The sequence below is a fragment of the Copidosoma floridanum genome, unplaced genomic scaffold (assembly GCF_036245765.1).
Source record: "Copidosoma floridanum isolate Cflo_tuat_1 unplaced genomic scaffold, Cflo_Japanese_pri ptg000032l, whole genome shotgun sequence".
Taxonomy (NCBI): Eukaryota; Metazoa; Arthropoda; class Insecta; order Hymenoptera; family Encyrtidae; genus Copidosoma; species Copidosoma floridanum.
The window spans coordinates 1,916,141-1,928,634 of NW_028321909.1; the positions used below are offsets into that span (position 1 = coordinate 1,916,141).

Consider the following 12,494-nt stretch of genomic DNA (forward strand, 5'->3'; position numbering starts at 1 on the left):
GTAACTCGGGCTATATTTACTGATCACTTTATTATTTAATAACACAAGCATCAATACACGGGGTAACTCGGAGTGCTTACTGGTCACTTTATTACTTTAAAAAGCATTACATCGTAACACAAGCGATACTCACCGAGTAATTTAGGACACTTACCAGCCACTTTATTATTTAATAAAGAAATAATTAATAATGCAAGCACCAATCACCAGGTAATATGGGGTACTGATAGCCTACTTTCATAAGATCACTAAGTATGTCGTAACACAAACGCCCATAAACAGGTAACTAGAAACGATTGCTGACGATTTACATAATTAATCAAGAAAAAGTATTGATTTTTATAACTACTTAATCATTTCAAAATTAAGATTCTAATGAACCAAAAAAAAAAATACTCTGCCTGCAGTTTTATATCATGTATGTAAAACCGAGGGCGCAAAGTGCCATTTTGTGCTTGTGGGCACACTTTGTACTCAGTTAATCACTATGGGCCCTAGGGCAGAAAAGTATTTTAGGCCCGGAGGGTGTAAAAAACTTTTCTGTCCGTGGGCCCAAAGTGATTATAAGGGAGCAAAGCAGCAGTTGCACTTTGTGCCCATGGTAAAAAATGGTAGTTTTCGTAGGTGCGAACCCTATTTTTCCCACCGAGGGCACACCCGACCCTCAAAATCGGCCGAGGTATAGGAGAAGTTATTATTTAAGGAAATTTAATTGACAAATTTGTGAACCTTTAGTACTTTTCATGATAAAAAAATGTGAATAAATTATGCAATATACTTAACCTCTATATAATTTGTTTGGCTGACTTTCTACATCGCTTGGTTCTCCATAAGTAAAAAATTTTTTCCACCCATTAAACATGTCAAAATGTAGATACTTTCAACATATCTATTGTTCTACATCGCACTTTTACTTGTGTAGAATCATCAAATGTTAAATAACGGAATGTTTAAATTGCTTGTGTAGAATATGCATGCTCATGTAGGATTTACCCCCTCTCATAAATTTGAGATTATAATGATCACTTCTTCAGTAGTTGTAGTAGTTTTTTTTTTTTTTTTGTTTTTTCGTGAAAATTGAATGAACGAATGCGACTGTATTATATCATGAAATGATAGCAATAAGCAATTTTTATGAACAATTGTAATTTATAGGAATTTTTGTCATTTACTTAAAAATTGTGTGTCAATTGAAAAATAAATTAAAAATAATAGACATTATAGGCTATAAATTTCAGTTAGTTATAATTCAATGCAATTTTCATAAGTTTTTATTTATTTATTTTTTTTTACTTTCCAAGGTGTTATTTCTGATTAAAATTGAATAAAGTTAGTAACTATAATAGTAACAAATAACAACAGTTATTAAATTTTACTTCCAGTCCAAATCTAAAGTTTTTTATTCCTTCTTATCGATTTTGATCACTCATCAAAGGTTATTCACTAAGATATTTTTTGCTCGGGCAACATTAAAATTGAAAATTCTTTCCGCACTGCCAGCTCTGTCAACAGAGCCTCCATAAAAATCCTCATGCAAGTGATGTTGAGACCATAATAATAGATATGCATGTGGATGGATTAAGTATCTACCGGCATACACGCATTTTTTACTGATTCGTGAATGTTAGGATATACTTATATACGTATTTTCTTTTTATAAGTAGTACATCTCGTACAAGTGAGGGATCTATTGTCGATAGTTTTGCACCCATGGCGTGCTTCAGCGTCCTCTCAAAGATGTGACACCAAGCTGTGCGTGCAGTACGAGTACGATATATCATACGTCTCTTTTTCCCATATCCCTCTCTGCAGGGAGCTCTTCTGATTTATAGTACGGGTAGCTCAGCTAAGGTGAACTGAGTGTGCATGTAAGCGCGCCACAAGCAAGCAGGTATCACCCAAAATCGGCTCGTGTTTCTCTATCGTTTCGGACGCATACTACATAGGTATAACCCTTTACATTTTTTTTTTTTTTTTTTTTTTTGTCGTCCAAGACATTTACAAGGGGTAAGACGTGTATACGATTCAATAAAAACCATCCGTTGCTTAAAAATATTCTCAAAATTATTGCTACAGCTTATAAAAAATAAACGAATTTTCTTACACGTGTAGTTTTTGCTACGATAATTTGAGCATATTTAAGCTTGGCAGAAAATTATTGTGGATCTCACTTCTTTTTTGGAAGAGAATTTGAAAAAAATGTGAACAACTCGTAAACATGTATTACATTTTTATACCATTTTTAAAAGCTGATGCTTATAAAATTTAACTTTTTTTTGAAATACTGTTTAAAAAATTAATTTTTTTCAGAGGCTAATTTTTATTACATTATACACTTTTTCTCGTGAGATTTTACAGTACAATTTCTCCGTTTTCAACGACGGTTTTTGTATTATTTTTTTCTATGATTCAATTTTATATAGTTAAACAGTAGGCTACTCTTTAAATTAGACAATTGGTTAACCAAAACTTCTTAACTTTACGTATTCATTTTTTTACCACAGCTGTTTTTAACAAACCCGATGCATATTTTCTGTAGTCTACTAATATTTTTTCTTGTTTTGTGTATTCTCTTCTTACTTATTCGTACTAAATTATTCTCGTCACCTTTCATTTTTTTTAATTTTGGGGCGCTCAGATAACGTCATCTGTATAAGTATTATTATTTTTTTATCGATTAAAATCATTTTCTTACTACTTTTATTGACGATGTCATTAAATACTTCTATTACTCATTAAGAAACAATTTGTCAAATTTAAAAAATGTTTGAGAATTGAGGGTTGTTAGCCTAGATAAATATACTTTAAACCCCTAACCATTATGGCCCAGTAGTCGACTAGAGATACTACACACATATTTACAATTTAACTCAGGGATTGAAACTTTTAAACTGTTAGGACAAAAATTTAATGAAGCTTGAAATAAAAATTTTGTGATCATGTATCAAAACAATGTTTCAATATGCAAATTATAGTTGAACGTAGTCTAGTACATCAGTATAATGTAAGAAAACTCCTGCAATTTAAAATAAATTAGTATCTTTAAAAATATTGATCTTCGGTTATTATGAAACAGTAGTAATCAAAATGATAACAAATACTTTAATGCCCTATGCTAAATACTTACTTAGTTTTCTACGATAAATTTCAAAAAGTTTCACTAACACGTTCGTAAAATGATTAAAAAAATGATGGCATATTGAAAAATTTAAAATGATTTACAGTTTGCCGCATATTTTCATTATTTAAAATAAAAAATTTTAAATTAAGATTAAAACTATTTCCAAATAAGTAACATGTTAGGGGTAAACGGTACAGTTATTGACACCTTAAGGTAGTGATTGACCCCTGTATAATTTGTATATCTATATATAAAGGCTCCATTTAAAAATGCATGTGGCGGTCAATCACTATCGGGGGGTCAACAACTGTACCGTTTACCCCTATGGGGGTTTCCATCAAACGTATGACAAACAAGATATTTAGGGCCACTGCCCACACTGAGAGAAAAAAGCAGTGAGCGTAACTATTATTATTCCGTAACACACGACTTTTAAGGCGGTTTACTAACGGTGTGTAGTAAATTCAACTACACGCTGTAGTTAGAAGCACGCAATGCCGAATAAGACAAAAACATATATATGTATACGTATACGAGCCAAGGAAAAGCTACTGCATGAGCTCTATCGATAACCAGGCAAAAAAATTTATGTTTTGCTAACTGTTACATAATAACTGCATTAATTTTCTTTAACCACATTTCAATAGCCATTTTTTTAAATTCATACAGTGTCATCAATGTAACGTTTGGTACAAAAAACAGGTATTTTTGAGGTTATAAAATTTTTCAACTTATTTTCGCTTTTTCCGGTATAAAGTGTAAAGAAATTTTGTTTACATTTTGGTCCCAACAAAAGATCGACTTTATACTTTACATTTCATGTATATAATTGATACCATTAATTAGTTGTTAACTAAAAGCTAACTACTCTACTCTTCGTAGTAGAAACTACTACACAGAGTTAGCCAACGTAACTCCAATCCCCTTACTATTGCATGGTAGTGGCAGTTTAGTTGCGCGTACCAGATTACCAGAAACTCTGGTAGCTACTACCACTCTACCAGAGTACACAGAGAGTTGGTTTCCTGTAAGTATACAGTGAACGAAATTCGTACACCTACAGATGGCGTGCCGTCCTCACGAAATAGAGTGAATGTCCAGCGTATACTAAGATTTCTCGTGCATGCGCCCTACTACTGCGCGCTCGTCTGTGTTCACTGAGATTCCTCATGCATGCACCCTACTACTGGGCTCTCGTCTGTGTTCACTCGGATTTTTCGTGCCAACGACTGTGTTTACTGAAATTTCTCGTACACGCAATGACGTAGTCAGTGAAGTAGTGAGCCCGAATAGTTATTCATGAGTTTAGTCGATCATAAAACAGAAAGATTATATATGAATTTTTTTGTTCAAGTATATGTTCAAGTTAACGTATAATTTTGTATTTTTAAATAAATTTTTGTGATTGCATTTTTATGAATTTTATTCGTAACAATAGCCCATAATTTTTTTATATTTTATAGTGCAAACGAATGAAAATACGAGATACGTAAGATTCACAAAAAACGATGATACGTGCCAACAGTATTTCACAGCGTTTACGAGAAATCTCAGTGAACACAGTCGTTGGCACGAAAAGTCCAAGTGAACATAGACGAGCGCGCAGTAGTAGGGTGCATGCATGAGGAATCTCAGTGAACACAGACGAGCGCGCAGTAGTAGGGCGCATGCACGAGAAATCTCAGTGTACGCTGGACATTTACTCTATTTCGTGAGGACGGCACGCCATCTGTAGGTGTACGAATTTCGTTCACTGTATACTTACAGGAAACCAACTCTCTGTGTATGTATAGTGGCGACAGCCAGACTACGCAAAGTACACATTGCCAAAACATAAAAGCAGTGCTGACTACAGAGTATTGTCACAACTACTGTATAATCATACGAGTAGTGTAACTTTTTTTTGTAAGTACGAGAAGCACTTGATATTTGCAGAGTATCAATTATTTGAACTTTCATTATTCTTTAAAAAAAAGTGTTTTCACATACTTGTTTTGATAATTGTATTTATTTACAAAAATAAAAGAAATTTTACAATCTGTACTTAGTACAAACAAAATTTGTTTTCTCTTTTTGTACTTAAGTACACTCTTGAATATTTAGATTCTATCTAGATTAATTTCAATGAATGTTTTGACCTTATTGTGAAAATAAAACACAAGAATCGCCTTTAGCAACATGTTTACCTATTAAACTTGTTTAGAGGTTAGAAGGACATCTTATTAGAAACAAACACACTCGCTGCATTGTACAAGAACAGAGTTACTTATATATTATAGTATATTGTAATATACTGTTATTGTCAGTATAAGCATCGCCACGACGTATATGATATACTTTCATGCGATACTCTGTACTCTCCGTATATATATAGTAAGCGCTGCTTTTATGTTTTGGCAATGTGTACTTTGCGTAGTCTGGCTGTCGCCACTATACAGACTCTGGTAGTAGCTGCCAGAGTTTCTAGTACGCGCAACTAAACTGCCACTACCATGTGAGTATAGCAGTACCAACCACACTTTATAGCAGACGCTGCTACGTCAGTTTCTCACTATATAGTAGCAACAACCAAACATTAACGTAGAATTTACTACATTTTTCTCTCAGTGCATAGCAGAGTAGGTAAGGGCCGTAAGACCCTTATGAGTAGTAAGTTGGAGGTCAGAGGTTCGAATCTCTTGGGAAACTGTTGTTTTTTTTTTTTTTTTTTTTTTTAAGAGTTGGTTCACAGAAAAAGAAATAAAATTCATGAAATTTAAAATGTGTGGCATGGTGATGTAATGTGACATCGTGTGGTGTAGAGGAAATCGGAAGTACATCATGGGGGGCGAAGTGAAGGGTGAGAATCAAGCAAAATTCACTTCCGTCACACTTTTTCTACAAGGTCAAAATCTGAAATCATTGATTTATCCCCACACATAACGCGTCTATAGAAGTATAACTTCAATAATAAATTTCTACTTAATGGTTACAGAAGTGAAGCGTCACGAGAACTGGACAGGCCGTAGCTGTTGCCGGCTCGCCCGGAACCCCTTGTGCCGGGCAAATTGTGCCCAAGCCGGTAGCCCAGAGGACCTAAAAAATTGCCGGTGGAGCGACGAACCCCAACTAGCCGACTGCCTGGAGCAGCGAGCGGATGCAGAGAGCTGCTGCGCAAGCGTCACCAACGTGACCTGTCGTGCCCACTGCACGGAACTCTTTCACGACCATACGAGCAGGCAGTCGGCTCTCAAGGCTTACGGGAGCAAGGGTTGTTTTCATCAAGTACCCAAGTGCCTGAAAAGCGTCGCTGAGACCAAAGCTACCGAAGATCCAAAGCTATGTGAGTTTTTTCAACAGAGTATTAACTAATAGTATAACTATATGTATGACGGCCACGATAGCACTGTATTGTTTAGGCTGCAAATCTTGTAGCTTGGGTACTTAGCAACACATGTTTACGATTATGAGTTCGAGATCAAGCCTTTTCTTTACTCACTTGGATCGCACCTTAACTGTGGTTCAATGGTCTGGAAGCCATATAAAATAAGGTCCTCTTCGCTGTGTAAGTGATTGATTCACAATTAAAATTAAAGCGGTTGCCACGATGATATCATAATGGATTTAAAAGTAACATATCAATACAGAGCCGTTATTAGCAAAGTTTGTCAGAATGGCTGTAAAATATGAAAAAAAAAAAAAAATTATATGTGAATACTATGATAAAAAAAGTCCTCCGAATCTCTATTCAAGGATATTAGAAGTCATCCAAGTATTCCGAGACATTAGAAAATAGACTCGTTACTACAAGCGAAATGTAATTTTTTTTTTTTTTTTCAAAATCAAACTTTTGAATTTATCCACTCATAATCAGCCTAAGCCAATCATATCACGAATAAAAGGCTTCAGTCACATTTTAGTCTTCTTTTTAAGAAAGGATATTATTAACATAATGCCGATGCTCGTTACTTTACTTCCTATTTTAGTCCTGTTGCGAGCGTTTGAATGCTCTTGGTTTTTGAACGTATATTGTTCCCTTACCACTCGAGTGCCATATTATGATCATGTGACAAACACTGTCTAACATCAGCCGATACATCTATGTCTTGATCTTCTTCATTTGACACAATTAAATTGTTTTGCAAATAAATGCAAGCATTTACTTTTTGTCATGCTTTGTAATCTTATTTCTGACCTCGATCTGAGAAGCTGCCAGATGCTGCTAGTCATTTCTCCAAAAGCACACTCAACCGTTTGCCCTTTTCTAGATTGCCTATATATAGTTACATACTGTTTTTTTCAGGTCACAGTTTGACCCTCTAAAATATGATTTTTGCGTCAATAGTTTTCCAGCGGTGCTGTTATGAAAGATCCCACCATCACTTTGTCGACACATTATCGTATCGATTACTCAAAAATTCGTCGTGTGCACAAGAGTATAAAAAAGCATAATTTGTCTAGTGATTCTTCATAAACTCTGTAGAAGTCATAAATCTAAACTGACGTTAAGTAAATTATCAAATATATACACGTTAAGAAGCTATTAAACTTATTATACTCTACTACTTTCTAGTGATGACGACTTAGTATGGAGCAGTCGACATATAGGATATTACATGTATCAATGGCTACCGTTGAACCCCCACGAGCTTTATTTTTATTATGATTTTCGAGATCTTGCAAAAGTGAGAATTTTTTACAATAGTTCCTAAGCTGCGCATGCACATTATCGTCATTTTGGCTTATTTTATAGGGAACATTGAGAAAAACTTTTTGCGGTAGGTATATTGAAAGTCGTGATAAAACTCTAGCAGCTCCAGAACTACAATGATAATTTGTTTAGAAGCATCAACACTATGTTATGAGACGAATCCTGTTATGTCCTTTATAATCTAAAATTATAATATAAAAAAATATAAAATCCCACCAGAAGAAAAATAATAATCCTTTATACAACTGTCTTGGTTTCTTTTAAATAAAACATTGCACTACAAAAGTTATTATCTCCAGTCTGATTAATTCATTTCATTTACATACTGCAAGCAACGAGGAAAATTACACTCAGTGTCATATTCTCCGGCAATTCATTTCAACTCATTTTTAGTAAATTGTGACTGGAATCCAATGTGAACCTAGCAATCCCATATTTATTTACAAGTCTCGACAATTGTTTTTTTCACACATAGAAAGGGCTTATGACAAAAAAGAAATCTAGAAACATGATGTCATCACCTGTAACAAGATATCGCAACAAAAGTTCTAACCAAATTTAACTGTAGAAAAAAATGTATTAAAAAGTTCCAGAGTCATTCAAAAGGAGTTTATCAATCCTTTTCGATCATCCAGCTTTCAGGAGGTTTGAGTGGATTTAAGTACCTAATATAAGCAGCTTTAATCATGCACAAACTTTTTCATTCATTTCTTAAAATAACATTCCAATTTAATTTTAAATTAAAAAATTCCCATGCCTGCACACAGCGTAATAAAAAATGGATCCAAAAGTCCATCGGCGTTTTATCAAAAATACAAGTAACGTTAATACTATGAAAATTTTTGACGAGGTTTGGATTAGACACATAAAAATTGTACACACAATAATTGTATACAAACTTTTCGTGATATTTTTCGTACACAATGAATTTTCAGTTGTTTACAAAATGTTTATATGAAACAATTATTGTCCACAGCTTTATTGTACCCAAATATTACATGTATTAAATTTTATAGTTGTACACAAAACATTGTACACAAATATTACAATTCTATTTTTGTCCACAAATTAAATAATTAGAAGTTGTACACATCTGATAAGTTGAATTTTTTCAATGATGCATGAGTTGTACGCACATGGTAAGTTAAATTTGTTCATACAAAAACTTTTTATTGAAGCCTTGCACCATAATATGCCGTTGTATGTACAATATTTTGCAGGTTGTTATTCCACAAACATTTCATTCTCAAAATATCAATAACAGTTATTGATTCTAGGTGATAGATAGGCTTCTAATCCCTAAAAAATTAAAGGTAAGGAGAATTCATAAAGTATTTACCAACGGATCATAGCGTTTAAGAGCGAGATAAGTGCCAGGAGTACTAACTATCTCTACAACTTACGTTTATTTTTATTATGATGATGGGCATTTAAATCTCATGCAAGTTTAAATAAAGAAGTACTTGGAAAAGCAACTAATTGAGATATATCATGCAAGATACTACAAATACTCTATAGTTGCATATAACTATCATGATAAAAAAGATGTTTTCTTGAGGGGTGTTTCTTGCACATGTTTGTCCGATTGTTCAGTGCATGATAGTAGAAAATTGTCTATACACCTAACATCAATCATAAATTATCGACCGTGTCCCTTATTACCTATTTTTGTGACATTGTTGACTTGAAACAACCACTGATCTTATAACTGAATAAGCATTAAGACACATACGTTTAACGTTTGTATCGGTTGACACATTCTACTGAATTTCTCAAATACTGACGTTCAATAACTGTTTTTACACTTTATTTCAGGAATATAAATGGATTTTAAAAAACAAACGTTTATGCTTTTGATTCTTTTAATCAACAATACTAAATTAATATTAACACATCTAATGCAACTACTGCAGAATAACTGTATATTATAAACAAGAACTGTAAAAAAAAAAGTTTAATTAAAAATATTTATTCAGTTGTTTTAGTAACTCCATATAAAAAAACACGAAGACTTATTCTAAAAATACTTCGGTTGCACAGTAAAAATTTTAAAAACAGTTGATAAATACTAGTACCAAAAACCGATCAGCCTTCTCCAAGCATACTGTGGATTTGTACTGATAATGGATGTTCTTTATCCAGTAAATTCAAAGTTTTAATAAACAATAATTTGAAAGAATATAATATTCCATGTAAGATTCTTCTTCATTAAATAATATGATTTGATTCCCAAAGATTAAGTATTAACAAAAAAATAAAGCTTCGTTTGCAGTACAGCGCAAGCTAACTTAAATTGAACAAAAATCATTTTAAATCAAGTTGACATACGCTAATAGAGAAAAAGGATCCGCTTTCTTTTACAAATTCTAGGTGTAAGCTAATTAACAAGTATCACAATTTTTAAAAAATTTTGAGCCTTCTTTGCAGTACCACGCAAGAAGCTTACTTCGATTGCACAGAAAATATTACGACGACATTCGAGGGGCGGCCCACTTACTTCTCCAATGAAAGATAAGTACGGATCAAATGGGAGAACTAAAGAGAATTCGCGAGAAGTAAAGAGAATGTGAGAGAAGCGTCATGATCGGGAGAACTAAAAACAACGTCGAGAAAGAAAGATCAGATCTGAGCCTACGAGAAAATTTGGGAGCAGTCAAAAGAAGAGAGAAGTTAAGAGAAGTAGAGAGAAGTAAAGAGTAGTTGAGAGCTGAGCACAAGGAGTGAGCAAGCGGAGTCGTGTGGTTGGGGGAAGCAGAAACTATGGATTTTCTCATTCACTTTTTTGTACGTTCTCGCTCTGCTCCCAATACTTCTGTTTGATTCTCCCGTATATTCTTACATACTTTTCCTCACTTTCCATATCCCATATTCCAGGGGCTGATAATTATGTAATATCAAGTATTAGGATTCCATGCGTATTATTTTGCATACTATTTAGCATAAGTATGTATGGTAAAGTGTTGAAAATAATTAAATACAATTGTGAAAACACTTTAAGTATTATCATAAAAATTCTGATGAGTTTGTCGTAATAAAAGGTTTGTCGGATATTAATTTAAATTACAATTACCTGTTAGGACCACACTTGCCAGATGTATAGTTTTAGCGAATCTTATTTTTTTTACCAGGGGCATCCCAGTCACTCGAAAACTCCCAATATACAAGAAAACGTAATATATTACCATCTTATGTCTGTTAAGCTATGATTTTATTTCTTTATTTTATTCAATCAATGTTCAAAACAAAAAAATTGATGCTTATTCTCTTACTTAACTTGACGTTTTTTATTTACATAAATAAGATTATTAATGCATACATGTGGATACGTTATTAAAAATACTTACATACACTAACTTTTAATTTGTACCTATTCAATACAAGAATCAGATAACTCTAAAATAAAATAAATTTGTTCGAAACTATTGAGATTTTCTTAGATGATTAATATTGATTGAAGTTTATAATTTTTTCTGGTGCATTATCAGCACTCAACCCGTCCATTGGATACTCGTTTTCCGACTCTAATTCATCACCAGACTTAGTAACACTTTGTTTTGACCTTTTCATTGGAGTTTCTTCGTTGTAAGATTTTTCCAAGTCTCTCGCATTTAGTGATGACTCTAATTTGTCTTGGTGATCGTTATATTCAGCAGCATTAATTTTTTTGCTTTTCCGTTTTTTCCCATCGTTTTTGTCATGATTAATGTAGTGCCTTTTCAAATTAAAAACATTCCAATAAGTCTTTTGTTTTGTCAATTAACATTTCATGTTACACTGGGGACAAACTATCTCACAATAAATATTATTCTCAACTACAGATATGTCTACTTGTTTATTCTCTAATTTTTTAATTAAATTTTCGTCTTTCAATTCCTTTTTTATTTTTTTAATCAAAATTCTCATTTTCTCTTCTTCTTCATTTTTATTAAATGTTAATTTCTGTGTTTCAGTACTTTCTTTCCTATTTTTTGAAACTACTTCCCAAAATCTGATGGGCTGCTTACAAACAAAATCTTTTATTTTAAGTTACAGGTGTTTGTCACCAATGACGAATTCAAAATTCTTAATAGGATACTTAAAATAAGGACCGTAGAACTCAAATATCATGTTAACTGCATAACTTTGTTAACAAAAAAAGATTTTTAGTTTTTTAAGCTTATAATGCCAAGTGAATAAGTACATGAACCATTTCCATAACAGCTCACCGATTACAACAAGCGCTTATCCAACTTATTTTTTAGAAAATCCTTGTCAGCAATTCCTATTGGCCTCAAAAACACAAAAAAATGGAATCCTGCAGAACAACGTCGGTCTAGCATGTATCCCGCCAATTCTTAAAATTTCTTCATACCATGCCTAAAAACAAATACGTTTTCAAAATGTAACAATCAAACATACAATTGACAACAAACAGTATGAGAACTAAGCTAAATGAGAGATCTTAGGTCCGTGCAGACAGTAGTTTTAAGTAGTTTTAAGGCATCAACGAAATTCATACTATAAAATTCAGAAATTCTGCTATCGGCTTTTTCCCGCCAAAACTTAACTTTTTTATTTATTGGTGTGTATTATTTACGAGTCTTGACTTTGACTTAAAAACTTTGAATTTCAAAGAACTTTGCTTTCTTGTCATTTTTTTCTAGGATGCTTAGGAAAAAAGTTATATCAAATATTGTATCACAG

General features: G+C 33.0%; 1 protein-coding gene across 1 annotated transcript in view; it reads left to right on the forward strand.

The window, feature by feature from the left end:
* The window catches only part of Reck (reversion-inducing-cysteine-rich protein with kazal motifs), a 101,809-nt gene that overhangs the window by 43,276 nt on the left and 46,039 nt on the right, over window positions 1-12,494 (forward strand). Inside the window, exon 5 of the mRNA XM_089597305.1 lies at window positions 6,096-6,443. Coding sequence (XP_089453431.1) covers window positions 6,096-6,443 — 348 coding nt within the window. The remainder of the gene's footprint in view (window positions 1-6,095; window positions 6,444-12,494) is intronic.